The 15,384-nt window shown below is 39.9% G+C and overlaps 1 protein-coding gene and 1 non-coding gene across 9 annotated transcripts in view; one reads left to right on the forward strand and one right to left on the reverse strand.

The window, feature by feature from the left end:
• The window catches only part of AMBRA1 (autophagy and beclin 1 regulator 1), a 178,546-nt gene that overhangs the window by 124,331 nt on the left and 38,831 nt on the right, over positions 1-15,384 (forward strand). For all 8 annotated transcript variants that reach the window (XM_060606511.3, XM_060606515.3, XM_060606517.3 and 5 more), the window contains one exon: positions 12,179-12,289. In XM_060606511.3, coding sequence (XP_060462494.1) covers positions 12,179-12,289 — 111 coding nt within the window. The remainder of the gene's footprint in view (positions 1-12,178; positions 12,290-15,384) is intronic.
• On the reverse strand, positions 3,440-3,546 carry LOC132662698 (U6 spliceosomal RNA). The gene has a single exon (XR_009602698.1). It is a non-coding gene; the product is annotated as a U6 spliceosomal RNA (small nuclear RNA).

Raw genomic sequence — 15,384 nt, forward strand, 5'->3', positions numbered from 1 at the left:
CAGTCTGCAAGAAAAAACTTAAAACAACCAAACATAAAAATGCACGTAAGATGTGGGTAGGTGCAATACATGCTAAAAAAAAAATACAGTGAGCCAATCAATAAAAAGATACTCACCAATACTTGACATTATTAAAGAAATGCAAAGGGATACCAAAAGGAATTGACCAAATTTATATTGAGTAGTATTTTCTATCGTTTAAAATTTTTTTTAATGTTTATTATTTATTTTTGAGAAAGAGAGACAGAGCGTAAGTGGGGGAGCATTAGAGGGAGAGGGAGACACAGAATCCAAAGCAGGCTTCAGGCTCCTAGCTGTCAGCACATGGCCCAGTGTGGGGCTTGAACCTGTGAACTGCGAGATCATGACCTGAGCCGAAGTCGGATGTTTAACCGACTGAGCCACCCAGGCTCTCCGATATTGAGTACTATTTTTTTTAATAATGGTCTTATTGAGATATAACTCACATATCGTATAGGTCACCTATTTAAAGTATAAAGCTCAGTCCTTTCTAATATATTCACAGAGTTGTGCTTCCATTGCCACTATCTGTATATTTCAGAACATTTTTTATCACCTTCCCATACCCATTAGCAGTTACTTCTCCCTTCCCCCTTTCCTTCCCCTGTCTCTTCCCGCCCTAGGCAGCCCCTAATCTACTTTTTGTCTCTATAGCTTTGCCTATTCTAGACATTTCATGTAAATGGGATCATACAATATGTGGTCTTTCGTGACTGGTTTTCTAAAAAGAACTTTGAAAAGTTGATAAATTGTTCAGTTGGACCTGCTGTGGAGTTTCCGGTCTCTGTTCTACTGATCAGTTAGCAAGCTGGTTTTGGCTTTATACCACAACGAAGCAGAAAGATAGTAATTGTGTATCCAGGCTGATGAGTCTTTGGCCCCCAGCCCCATTTTTGTTCTATCTTTCCAGCAGCATCACAGTCAGAGATGGCCATTCTGAATTAGGCAGCCTCAAATGGAACAATTTTATAGGACTGAAATATAATTTAATTGTTTCCTTCTTTGTAACTTGCCCTTTTTTACCCTCTCGAATTAGCTTTTCTGATACATTTGCTAATGATTCCCATTGTTCCGTATTTTCACTGTACTGTTGAATCATACTCTTCACTTTCCTACTCTGAGAACAGATCTTGGAGAGAGGCTGAAAGCTGTTTTTGAAAAAAAGTTTCTAATTCTCCTTTCCAAGCAACAGAACAGAGGAGTCTGAGAGAAGCAGAGGCAGGGAGAGACATCATGCAGGCTATCAGGTTTGGTAGAGCTCACCTACCACATAACTGTCATGACTATTATGATTTTATCCCTAGGGGCGCCTGGGTGGCTCAGTCCGTTAAGCATCCAACTTCAGCTCAGGTCATGATCTCACAGTTTGTGAGTTCGAGCCCCAAGTCGGCTCTGTGCTGACACCTCGGAGCCTGAAGCCTCCTTTGGATTCTGTCTCCCTCTCTCTCTGCCCCTCCCTTGTTCATGCTCTCTGTCTCTGTCTCTGTCTCTCTCTCTGTCTCTGTCTCTCTCTCTCAAAAATAAACAAACATTAAAAGAATAAAAAATAGAAAAAGATTTTATCCCTAGACATATTCCCGATGCTTCCAGCCTACAAATTGAAGACCTGACTCAGAGAATGAGACTTGACAGCTTGGTTTTGCTGTTCTCTGATGGTTGGCCAGGATCACTGGATTTAAGTTCTTTTCCTCCTTATTTTGTTTCTTGTCATAATCATCCTTATTTACTCTTGCTCTGAGGCTCCAGGGAAAGAAGTCTGTGGTCATATGCTAGAAAGTGAACTGCCGTGACTGCCAGTATCCTCATAGACAATTGCTGTTTCCACTGTCTCCTAGAGTATGAGGGAGAGTCTTGGGCTCAATTTTTTTTTTCCAATTAATAGTCTTTTTTTTTTTTTTTTTTTGAGCAGTCTTAGGTTTAAAAGGAAAATCAAATGGAAAGTACACAGAGTCCCCATAGCCTCCCATAGACCCCCCTCACCATCATCATCCTTCACCAGAGCAGTACGCTTGTTATATATAACCGTGAACCAACGCTGACACATCATTATCATCCAAAGCCCATAGTTTACATTAAGTTTCACTTTTAATGTTAAGTTCTATGAGTTTGGGCAAATGTATGATGACATGTATCTACCATCATAGTATTATACAAAAATAGTTTCACTGGCCCCAAAATCTCCTTGGTGCTACAACTATACCTCCCTCTCTCCCCTAAACTGCTGGCAATCACTGATCTTTTTGCTGTGTCCATAGTTTTGGCTTTTCCAGAATAAAGCATAGTTAGAATCACAACATATATAGCTTTTTGCTTCTTTTAATTAAATTTGCTCTGTGTCTTTTCATGGATTAATAGTTTATTTCTTTTTGGAGTTGAGTAATATTCCATTGTATGGTTGTACCATCGTTTATTCATTTTCCTGTTAAAGGACATTGTGGTTGCTTCCAAGTTGTGGCAGTTATGAATAAAGCTGCTATAAACATCTGTGTGTAGGTTTTTGTGTGACATTTGCTTTCAACTGATTTGAGTAAATACCAAGGAGCATGATTGCTGGATCATATGGCTAAGAGTATGTTTAGTTTTGCAAAGAAACTGCCAAACTGTCTTCCAAAGTAGCTGTACCATTTTGCATCCCCACCAGCAGGGAATGAGAGTTCCTGTTGTTTTGTAGCCTTTTCACCATTTGGTGTTGTCAGTATTTTACATTTTAGCCATTGTGGTAAGTGTGTAGTAGTTTCTCATTGTTATTTTATTTTGCAGTTCCCTAATGAGAAATGATGTTTGAGCATCTTTTCATATGCTTATTTCTTTGTATCTTCTTTGGTAAGGTGTCTGTCCAGATTTTTTTTTGCCAGTTTTCAAATCAGGTTGTTTTGTTGTTGTTGAGTTTTGAAGGATCTTTGTGGGTGCCTAGGTGGCTCAGTCAGTTAAGCATCTGACTCTTGGTTTTGGCTCATCATCTCGCAATTTGTGGGATAAAGCCCTGAGTTGGGCTGTGTGCTAACAGGGCAGAGCCTGCTTGGGACTCTCTCTCTCTCTCTCTCTCTCTCTCTCTCTCCCTCTCTCCCTCTCTCCCTCTCTCCCTCTTTCCTGCTCACCCTCCTCCTCTCTTAAAAGAAATAGATAAGCTTTTATTTTTTTTTAAGAATGTGATACTTTTATTTTTTTAATTGTTTTTAAGTTTATTTATTTTGAGAGAGAGAGAGCAAGCTAACAAGGGAGAGGCAGAGAGAGAGGATCCCAAGCAGGTTCTTCACTGGGCACACAGCCCACTGCGGGGCCCGAGCTCAAGAACCATGAGATCATGACCTGAACCGAAATCACTCAACTGAGTGAGCCACTCAGGCGCCCCAATAGATAATCTTTTATTTTTTTTTCTTTTTCTTTCTTTTTTTTTTTTTTCTTCCTCCTGGCCTCTCAAAATATGGAATGCTTCACGAATTTGCGTGTCATCCTTGCACAGGGGCCATGCTAATCTTCTCTGTATCGTTCCAATTTTAGTATATATGCTGCCGAAGTGAGCACGATAATCTTTTAAAGAAAATATTAAAAAATAAAAGTTCTTTGTAAATTTTGGATACTAGTCCTTTATTGGATAAATGTTTTGCAAAGATTTTCTACCAGTCTGTGGCTTGTCTTTTCATTCTTTCTTAATACTGTCTTTCACAGAGCAGAACTTTTTAATTTTAATGAAGTCAACTTTGTCATTTTTGTTTTTCATGGATTGCACTTTTGGTGGAAAAGTCTTTGCCAAACCCAAGGTCACCTACATTTTCTCTTACATTATCTCCTAGGAATGTTATAGTTTTCTGTTTTACATCTAGGTCTTTGATCCCATTTGAGTTAATTTTTGTGAAAAGTACAAAATTTATACCTAGATTCATATTTTTGCATGTGGATGTCCAGTTATTTCAGCATCATTTATTGAAAAGACTATACTGAATTGCTGTTGTGCTTTTGTCAAAGATCAGTTGACTTAGGGTTTATTTCTGGACTCTTTATTCTGCTCCATTGATCTATTTGTCTGTTCTTTCACCAGTAGCCACACCATGTTCATCACTGTAGCTTTTTAGTAAGTCTTCAAGTCAGATAGCATCAGTCCTCCAATTTTGTTCTTGGCTATTCTCGATCTTCTGCCATTCCAGATAACCTTTAGAATTTTTCAGTATTCATAAAGGAATGTTCTGGGATTTTGATTGGGATTGCATTGAATCTATAGATCCATTTGGGAAGAATTGACATCTTAACAGAATTAAGTCTTCCTATCCATGAACACGAAATATCTCTCCAATATTTATTTTAGATCTTTTGTGATTGCTTTCATTGCAGTTTTGTAGTTTTCATCCTATAGATTTTGTACATATTTTGTTAGATTTATATCTAAAATTTTTTTTCATCTGATGTAAATGGTATTGTATTTTTTATTTTATTTTTTTCAATATTTTTAATGTTTATTTTTGAGAGAGAGAGAGAGAGAGACAGACACAGCATGAGCAGGGGAGGGGCAGAGAGAGGGAGACACAAAATCCAAAGCAGGCTCCAGGCTCTGAGCTATCAGCACAGAGCCCGATGCAGGGCTCGAACCCAAGAACTGTGAGATCATGACCTGAGCTGAAGTTGGACGCTTGACCAACTGAGCCATCCAAGCACCCCTGTATTTAATTTGTAATTCCAATTCCAGTTACTCATTTGTTCACTGCTGGTATATAAGAAAGCAGTTGACTTTTTTTTTTTTTTAACCTTTATTTATTTTTGAGGGGGGTGCGGGGGAGAGGCAGAGTGTGAGCAGGGAAGGGGCAGAGAGAGAGGAAGACAGAATTTGAAGCAGGCTTCAGGCTCTGAGCTATTAGCACAGAGCCTGATGCGGGACTCAAATCCACAGGCTGTGAGATCATGACCTGAGCTCAAGTTGGATGCTTAACTGACTGAGCTACCCAGGTGCCCCAGCAATTGACTTTTTCTGTATTAACCTTGTATCCTGCAACCTTGATATAATTGTTTAATAGTCCCAGGAGTTACTTTTATTATTCTTTGACATTTGTAATAGACAATCATGTCATCTGTAAACAAAGACAGTTTTGTTTCTTCCTCTCCAATGGTATATACCTCTTATTTGCTTTCTTATCTTATTGTATTAGCTAGGATTTCCAGTACAGTGATGAAGAGGAGTAGTGAGAGGAGACATCCTTGCTTGTTCCTGATCTTTGGGGGAAATCACATAGTTTCTGATCATTAACTATGATGTTAGCTATAGGGTTTTTGTAGACATTTTCTATCCAACTGAGATAGTGCTCTCTTCCTAAGTTTCTGATAGTTTTTATTGTAAGTGTTGGGTTTTGTCATAAGCTTTTTCTTTTTTTTTTTTTTTTTTTTAAATTTTTTTAACGTTTATTTATTTTTGAGACAGAGAGAGACAGAGCATGAACGGGGGAGGGTCAGAGAGAGAGAGAGAGAGAGACACAGAATCGGAAACAGGCTCCAGGCTCTGAGCTGTCAGCACAGAGCCCGACGCGGGGCTCGAACTCACGGACCGTGAGATCATGACCTGAGCTGAAGTCGGCCGCCTAACCGACTGAGCCACCCAGGTGCCCCTGTCATAAGCTTTTTCTATCTGTATCTATTGGTATGATTATTTGATTTTTCTTCTTTGTCCTGCTGATATAACGGATTGTATTTATTGATTTTCAAATGTTGAGCAAGGCTTGCATAGCTGGGATAAATCCCACTTGGTCATAGTATATAATTTTTAAAATATATTATTGGATTTGACTTGCTAATATTTTGTTGAGGATTTTTGCCTCTGAGATACCAGTCTATAGTTTTCCTTTCTTCACTGTCTTTGTCTGGTCTCAGTGCTGAGGGTAATACTGGCCTTATAAAGTGAATTTGGAAGTAGATCCACTTAAGTTTTCTGTAAGAAATTGTAGATTTGATGTAATTTCTTCCTTAAATGTTTGATAGAATTTACCAAGTGAACCCACTTGGGTCTGGTGCTTTCTGTTTGAGAAGGTTATTAATGAATAATTCAACTTAGTAAGTATATGCCTATTCAGATTATCTATTTCTTCTTGTGTAAATTTTGGTAGACTCTGTCTTTCAGGCAATTAGTCCATTTCTAATAGATTACCAAATTAGTGGGTATTGAGTTGTTCATAGTAGTCTTTTATTATCCTTTTAGTATCCATGCATCAATAGTGATGGCCCCTCTTTTATTTCTGATACTAATAATTTGTGTCTTCTCTCTTCTTTAGTTAGCTTGGCTCAAGGTTTATCAATTATATTGATCCTTCTAAAGAACCAGCTTTTGGTTTTATTTTTTTCTATTGATTTCTTATTTTTAGTTTCATTGATTGCTTCTCTAATTTTTTTTTCTTACATTGGATTTCATTTGCTCTTCTTTTCTTATTTCCTAAGGTGGAAGCTTAAATTATTGATTTTAGATCTTCTTTTGTCTTCCCAAAGAAGATTCTTTTTTAAAAACTATTTATTTATTTTTGAGAGTGAGAGTGCACAAACAGGGGAGAAGGGGAAAGGGCACAGAGGGGGAGAGAGAGAGTGGAGGGCGTGGGGGAGAGAGAGAGAGAGAATGAGAGTGAATCCCAAGCAGGCTCTGTGCCATCAGCGCAGAACCCAACATGGGGCTCAGACCCACTAACCACAAGATCATGACCTGAGCTGAAACCAAGAGTTGGACACTCAACCAACTGAGCCACCCAGGTGCCCCTATTTTTCTTCTCTTTTAATGTATACATTTCAGTGCAGTACATTTCCCTCTAAGCACTGCTTTTGTTGCATCTAACAAATTTTAATAAGTTGTATTTTCATCTTCATTTAGTTCAAAATATTTTAAAATTTCTCTTGAGATGTCTTCTTTGAGCCATGTGTTATTTAAAGTGTGTTGCTTAATCTCCAAATATTTGGGGATTTTCCAGTTATCTTTTTGCTACTAATTTCTAGTTTAATTCCCTGTGGTCTGACAGCATACTTTGTATGATTTCTGTTCTTTTAAATGTGTTACAGTGGGTTTTGTGGCCCAGAATGTGACTGTCTTGGCCTAGGCTGTTTTTCAAGGAGAAAGTTACTACAGAGTCTAGGGGCTTGGCATTTGACCTTAATTCTAAAGTTAAATGCTTCTGTCTCTTGGCCCTGGCACATAATTTGGACTAGTCTCTTACAAAAGGACCTGTATCTTTGACTTGTTGATTACAGAGCTATACCTGTAGAGAAAAAGCATATAGAGAGTGGAATAAATGTTTAAAATTATTTTATTTTATTTTTTTAATTTTTTACAAAATGTTTATTTATTTTTGAGAGAGAGACAGAGCATGAGCAGGGGAGGGGCAGAGAGGGAAGGAGACACAGAACCTGAAGCAGGCTCTAGGCTCTGAGCTGTCAGCACAGAGCCCGATATGGGGCTCAGACTCACTAACCACGAGATCATGATCTGAGCTGAAGTCAGGCGCTTAACCGACTGAGCCACCCAGGCACCCCTAAAATACTTTTAATGGTAGCCATTTGTTAGACACTTACTACTTGCCATTGCTTTACATTTACTGGTTCAGTAAGTTCTCTCAATGACCCTATAAATTGTCAGCATTATCATTATACCTGTTTTACAGGTAAGACAACTGAGGTTCAGAGAGACACATAGTCATACTGCAGTAGATGCTAGCAGGCAGTATCAAAATCCGGTCCATCTGATTCTGAAGCCTGTATTCTCGGACACCATACAAAAAACAAACAAACTACAAGCCATAATATCCCAGTTCAAGCTAGTCTTTCATCTATGACAGAAGTGGGAAACTAAGTTTGCTAAGGGAATATGTGTATAATGCTATGCCTTTGATTAGTTTCTTTCCAAAATCAGTATCACTAACAGTTCTGGTGACTTTAGTTGTGGACATTCTAATAGTGGTGCTTCCTGAGAGCACCTATTTTGGAGTTAAAAATGTAGGCTATATTTATTTAGCTTGGCGGTTTCTGACCAGGGATGATTTTGGTCCCAGGGAACATTTGGCAATGTCTGGAGACAATTTTGGTTGTCACAACTGGGTGAGGGGGTAGTGGGCAGAAGCCAGCAATAGTGCCAAACACCTTACAAAGCCCAAGACCCACCACACCCCCTAAACAAAGAATTATCTGGCCCAAAATATCAGTAGTGGAGGCTGAGAAACCCTCAGTCTAGCTTGTCTATCCTGTTATTACTGAGAAAACCTCGAGGCCTCAGAAATCTCTCCACAGTCTCTCAGGATTTAGCTTCTGAGGCTAAGTGCCTCCTATGTAAATACTTCGGAGCTCAGCCCATTAACTCATTCTGGCACATTTCCTATACCTTAAGCTTAGTGGCCAGAGGCCTACTAAATGGTTGGGGCTTTTTAATAGGGTGATACTTTTTCTTCCTGATGTTTCCGAGAGACAGGCTCAGCTGGCTTGCAGCTCTTGCAGAAGAGAACCTGGTGACAATACGCTAATCTGTTGCTGGCATCTTTTCCTCCTAATCTATGTTTACACGGCACTGAAAATCGACTCCCTGGTGCCAGGCTCCATTTCTCCTAAGCGCTCTGGCACCATTGGCCGAGAACACCTCCCCAGTCTCTTCCACACAGTGCTACCATACATGTTTATTATATTGCACAGCTGTTCTCCAGAAGACATTTCTGGAGGCGTGGACTGTACAGTAGCTTCTGGAGCCAGGGGTTGGAGTCTTAATCATTATGTTCCCAGTTGCAGATCCACAGCACTCTTAAAGCCTCTGGTTTTTCCTTCCTTCCTTCTTTCCTTCTTCCCTCCCCCCCTCCCTCCCTCCCTCCCTTCCTTCCTTCCTTCCTTCCTTCCACGTTTATTTTTTTAATGCTTTTTTAAAATTTTTTTTTAACGTTTATTTATTTTTGAGACAGAGACAGAGCATGAACGGGGGACGGTCAGAGAGAGAGGGAGATACAGAATCTGAAACAGGCTCCAGGCTTTGAGCCGTCAGCACAGAGCCCGATGCGGGGCTCAAACTCACGGACCGCGAGATCATGACCTGAGCCGAAGTCGGACACCCAACCGACTGAGCCACCCAGGCGCCCCCTTTAATGCTTTTTTAAATGTTTATGTATTTTTGAGAGAGAGAGAGAGAGAGAGAGAGAGAGAGAGAGAGTGTGCACAAGTGGGGGAGGGGCAGAGAAGAGAGGGAGACACAGAATCTGAAGCAGGCTCTAGGCTCTGAGCCATCAGCACAGAGGCCGAAGTGGGGCTTGAACTCACAAACCACGAGATCACGACCTGAACTGAAGTCAGACATTTAACCAACTGAGCCACCCAGACTCCTTGCATCTGATATTTTCCTTAACTGTTTTCCTAATTGTAGCTCCCATCCTCTCCCCTAGATTTTAAGCTCCTAGAATACGGAGTCTGTTTCTTCAGTTTATTTTCTATCCTTCAGTTTATTTTCTACTCTCTTGCTATTAGCAACTAACATTCCATTCACCATCTATTGAGAAATCAATTTACCTTCTATTATTTTGTGTTTTATGCTTTTGTATTAAAAGTTGGGAGGACAGAGGCCCCTGGGTGGCTCAGTCGGTTGAGTGTCCGACTCTTGATTTCGCCTCAGGCCATGATACAGTTGTGAGATCAAGCCCCAGTTAGGTTCTGCACTGGCAGCGCAGAGCCCGCTTGGGATTCTCTCTCTTCCCCTCTGCTCCTCTCCCTGCTCTCTCTCACTTTCTCACACACACAAAACAAATAATCATTAAAAAAAAAAAAGAGAAAGACTCTCTTAGCTAGGCTTGCTTGCTCCATTAAAAAAAAATTTGGAGGACATGATAACTACAATGGTGTGAGAGAGACTAGTGGTTGGAGGGCAATGTCAGCCATCTAGATAAGCAAACCAGGGAACAGTTCATAAGCTTAGTGATGTTGAGCCTGGATTAGAGTGAAACTGAGTAATTCTTTCCAGGGAAGTGGTAGACCTTAGAACTTAAAAGTTATTTTCATTATCAAGGGGGCCTAGAAAAATCAAGAAAGTTCCTATTAAGAAAATCCAGTAGGGGCACCTGAGTGGCTTAATTGGTTAAGTGTCCAAATTTGGCCCAGGTTATGATCTCACAGTTCATGAGTTTGAGCCTCCCTTTGGGTTCTCTGCTGTCAGTGCAGAGCCTGCTTTGGATCCTCTGTCCCCCATCTCTCTCTGCCCCTCTCCCCTGCTTGCATGCACTTTCTCTCTAAAAAATAAATAAATAAATATATATATATATATATATATATATATATATATATATATATATATTTTAAAAGGTCCAATATGTAGGTTACCCCCTTCAAAACCCAGAGAAGTTCAGCAAAGTTCCCAAGTCAGGTGTAATTATTATAGGATATTCTATAAAGGTTAAAATTATGAGGAACATAGATTTACCTCATTTGAGTGATATGCCACAGGGCCCTCAGTAGGGGTTTGAGGTCAGTGAGCTCACTGTCAGCACTGCCAATGCTATCTTTCTCAGGCCTTCCGGGAGATCATGACCATTTGGATCTATGTCTTTGTAAGATTTTAGAGAATTTTGTTGTGGGGGTATTGGTTTATCTAGAACAGTATTTCGGAGCCCTTGCAGACATTTTTTTCCAATCATCCCCCCTCCCGTGAAATTTTAATATTACAGATATGCTGTATATCTGTCACGCACTGCAGTATTTTGGAGGCAAGCTAGTGATTGCACTAAGATTTCCCCATGAACCAATTTTCACCCCCACGGGGGCAATATTGCCCATGTTGCAAATACGTAATCTAGCAATATTATCATCTTGGAAATGAACTGTTATTTTTACCTTTCTTTACAAATTGAAACTGGGACAAGGACACTATCAGTAAACTAGTGTAGAAAAGAGTCTTCTTATGTAGTGGCTTGCTGCAACTGGAGAAGAGTGAGAACGGTATTTTTCTGGCTTGTATGGAGGACATTTTCTCTGAACAGCCTCTTGACCATTTGGGGAAAGAACAGGAAAAGACCAGGAATGGCAGACAGACCAATCAATGCAGCTCACCAAAAGGAAGACAAAAGTACAGGTGACAAAACCGTTTTGCCAGGGATATGCTGAGGAGGAAGGTGGTGAAACTGAAGAATCTAGGTATAAAATAGTCTGTTGTTCCAAGGCTAGTAAGCTCTAACCAGTTCATTTTCTTAAAGTAGGAGGTGATTTGCAGCAGAGAATACCATTTAGGTTGTCTAGCATGCAACAGTGTTCTATTCTCCCAAGAGGGTTTGGCTTGTCTGATCAAAAGGGTGGTTGTGTATGAAATGCACCTCAGAAGGAGGAGGAGGAAATGACATGTTCATGTAAATGAAATACAACTGCAAATTAAAGTGTCACCCTGTTAAAAAAAAAAAAAATCCATTTTTCATTTAATTGGTTTCCAAAGGAAAAAAATGTCATACAGAAGTGTATATCTCAGGGAAAGTTAAACCGTGAGGTGTTTCAAGTGAATTCGGATTCAAGGAAGTTCTCATGGGGTGGGGAGAGGAGGGGTTTATAAAATATTGCCCTAATAAAAATATTCTGATACTGAAAAGCTAGGCTTATAAATTTCTGCTGTCGTTACATGCCAGGGGTCCAGAAGAAATTAGCAAATAATGACCTCATTTGTTCTTTACCGTCTCTGTGTATCTAATCAGCTGTATACTGGCTGCCTCTTCCCTGGAGGAAGCTTCCTTTTGTGATGTTTTGTTAGGGAGAAGGTCATGTACAAAGGAGGAGACACTTTCTCCCAAATAGCTCTGCTTACTACAAAGACATCCAGGAATGAAATGCTTTTCTGTAGGTCCTTTCTCTGTTAATGTTGTCCTCCCATTTTTCACTCCCCCCACCCCTCAATTTTATGAAAATTTATCTTTCTCTTTACACTGAGAGCCTACCAGACAGGACATATATGTTACCTGCCACATTGTTGGCACCAAGGAAATGTTAAATAATCATGGGACGAGCTGATTAATGGGATTATGTTTCCAGTAGAATTGTTCCCGAGAGGCATGTCTGGTTTCTCTTTGAGATGGGGATTTAGCAGATGGTTCTTCCTCTTCCCCCTCTCCTGCTAATCCCAGTACATGTTGTTTTATGTTTACAGAGGAAACATGGATAAAGACTATAATGTGCTCTCTTTGTCTTCTCCCCCAACCAGGGGCAGTGATTGGTGATGGACAGTCTGCTGTGGCCAGTAACATTGCCAACACCACCTACCGGCTCCAGTGGTGGGACTTCACTAAGTTTGACCTCCCCGAAATCAGTAATGGTAAGCCAAAGTAGAGCTGGTAGTGGTGGAAGGGCTGTCTCTTATTGGTGGGTCAGAACTCAGAAGCCCATGGAGCACTGGAGTTCTCATGATATTGTTGAGCAGCTGATTGCCAGTTTCTACAGTTTCTCAGTTTCTTCAGTTCTCAGTCGGTAGTCAGCAGACATGTTTTGAGCGCCCACCCTAAGCAGCGAACCATGGTGGCTGTGGTGCCAGGGGCAGTGCCAAGATGGACACAGAGATGAAGGGGTCTCTACTCTGGGGAGTTCACCAACTAGTAGCTCATTGTCCTAATAAGCCTCAATGTTTAGGTGGAACTGAGAAGAAAAGAAAGAGCAAGGAGTTTAGGAACTGAGAGCTAGCCCTTGTGACCCTTGAGGAGAGACTGTGGTGATGTTAAACTCATTTGTTAATCCAGAACTGGATGGAACACAGTGAATGGCACAGTTGGACTGTGACTTACAAACATATCTGTCTGGTAGTCCATTTTCCCAGCTTCCTGGGAAGTCCGCAATCCCATGTGTCAGTGGTTTATCACAGCGTTTTAAAGAACTTCACTTTTTATCGAATGAAGGACTTCTGAGAAGTAGCAGTTCGGCCTGTGTTTGAATACTGCAGATGACAGGTCACACTGTCTGACAAGATGGCCTAATCCATCACTGATAAGTTCCTGTTATTGTTCCCTTGCTGTTATTTCCTCCCATTGGTCCTGGTTCTACCTCTGAATCTCCATAGAATAAGTCTAACATACCTCTTGTGATGGTCCTCCAACTATTTGAAGATAAATTGCCATTTTCCTTTCCTAAATCTTTCTTCTCAGGCCAGATTTCCTTCCTTGAGATTCCTTTTACTGATCCTGGTTTCCAAATCCTTGACAATTTTTCTCATCTTCCCTTTTGATTTTGGGGGGCCAGAACACAGTTAAAAACTCCAGATGGGAGCTGTCCAGTATGTAGCACAATGGTGGTTTGGACAGTGTTGATTCAGCATGAGATTTCAGCAGCTTTTTCTGAAGCCACTCTTCAGTTTGCGGTCACTTCAAATTCCTGGATAGTTAATTAAGAAACCAAGACTACTGTTCTATACTTACTTGTACGCTTGAATCTTTAAAAACCAAAACAGGTTTGGGGCACCTGGGTGGCTCAGTTGGTTGAGCGTCCGACTTCAGCTCAGGTCACGATCTCACAGTTCATGGGTTCGAGCCCCGTTTCGGGCTCTGTGCTGACAGCTCAGAGCCTGGAGCCTGTTTCAGATTCTGTGTCGCCCTCTCTCTCTGCCCCTCCCCCGTTCACGCTCTGTCTCTGTCTTAAGAATAAATAAACATTAAAAAAAAGTTAAAAAAAAAAAAACAGGTTTGTATTTGTTTCTATTAAATGTTATCTTAATAGTGTCCATTGCAGTTCCTGGCTCCTCCCTCTCAGTGCCTTTTTGAACTTTGATTCAGTACTTTTCTCTCAGTCTTACATCATCTACTAATTTGATAAATATGCTTTCTCTGTCTTCCTTTGGATTACTAGCAAAAATGGTGAATCAGTCAGGACTTTATACCAGTCCTTGTGTTATGTTGCTGTGGACTTTCTCTGTGTCAGTTTTGGTTCATGAATTAGCACCCAGCCATGATGATCACAACTGAAGCCCACATTTAAAAAAAATCTTGTCTACAAGGTATTGTAAGAGTTTGTCAGATGCTTAAAATAATCAAGATGTTCTCTGTGGCATTTCCCAATCTGCCAGTCTTGGTATCCTTGTCAGACCATGAAAATAAGGTTAATTTTTCATGTCCTAATCTTAGTGAAACCACAGTAGCAATCATTTATTTCTAAGTACTTATAAGCCACATGTTCAATAATCTTTTTGTTTAAGTCTGCTGGGAATCAACTGCAATCTACTTTTTCCTTTATTGAATACCAGGTTTGCTTGTTCAGCTCCAGATTTCTGACCCAGATCTTATTTGCCATAATTTATTTCAAGTTATTTTGTTTATATTGTTTACTTTGTGGAAATGTATTCAACGTTCAAAATTTTTTAAACTATAAAATAATATTACAGTGGAAAGTTTACCAACCCTGCTCCCAGGTACCCACCACTCCTCCCCATTGGCAGCCACAATTAGCAGTTCCTTGTATATCTTTTCAAGGATACCTTATGTGTGTATAAACAGGCAAATGCAAATGTATGTTTTCTCACCTTCTGTTTGACCCAAATGGTAACATGTTATACATACTCTTCTTTCTGCACTTTGCTTTCTGTACTTTATAATGTATGTTGGTCATCTTACATATCAGTATATGAAGAGTTAACTCTTTCTTTTTTAATAAGTGCCAGTATTCCATTGTCCAAATGGAGTCTCTTGGTTCCATTTTTTAACCATTTTTCAAACAGTCTTCCTCCGAGGAACTTTTAAATTGTTTTCAGTCTTTCGCCATACAAACCGTGCTGTAGTTTGTTGTTTTGCATACATGCAAGAATATCTATAGGATAAATTCCTAGGAATAGAATTGTAGTTAGGAAGAGTACATACATCTGTGATTTGGGTAGATGTTGCTAAGTCACCCTCTGTAGGGTTATGCCGATTTCTACTCTTCCCTGCAGCCTATGTGAATGCCTGTTCCCTAAACTCTTGCTGGCAGAATGTGCTAACCGTATTTTTGGATATTTGCATTTCCGATAGGTAAAAAATAGTATGTAGGTATTTTAAGTTTGTATTTCTTATATTACACCAGGTTGTGCGCCTCTTTATACACTTAGCTATGTGTATTGCCTTTTCTTGACCTGTCCATGTGCTTTACCTGTTTTTCTATTGTGTTGCTGATCTTTTCCTTATCGGGTCTACAGGAGCTCTTTCTAAATCAGAAAATTAACTTCTAATAGGAGCTCCCTGGTTGTCATTTGTCTTTTGACTTTGCTGAAGGTTATTTTTGTCATAGAACTTATTTTAAGTAGTCAAAATTATCCAACTTTCCATTTATGGTTCCCAGATTTTGTGTCATCATTAGGAAGATCAGTTAGTACTTTTGTATTTTAGTTCCTTTACCTTCAAGTCTTTGATTCACTAGAAGTTTAACCTAGTTCCAAATAGCAGAATATGATCCAGC

This window comes from Panthera onca, chromosome D1, assembly GCF_046562875.1.
Source record: "Panthera onca isolate mPanOnc1 chromosome D1, mPanOnc1 haplotype 2, whole genome shotgun sequence".
Taxonomy (NCBI): domain Eukaryota; kingdom Metazoa; phylum Chordata; class Mammalia; order Carnivora; family Felidae; genus Panthera; species Panthera onca.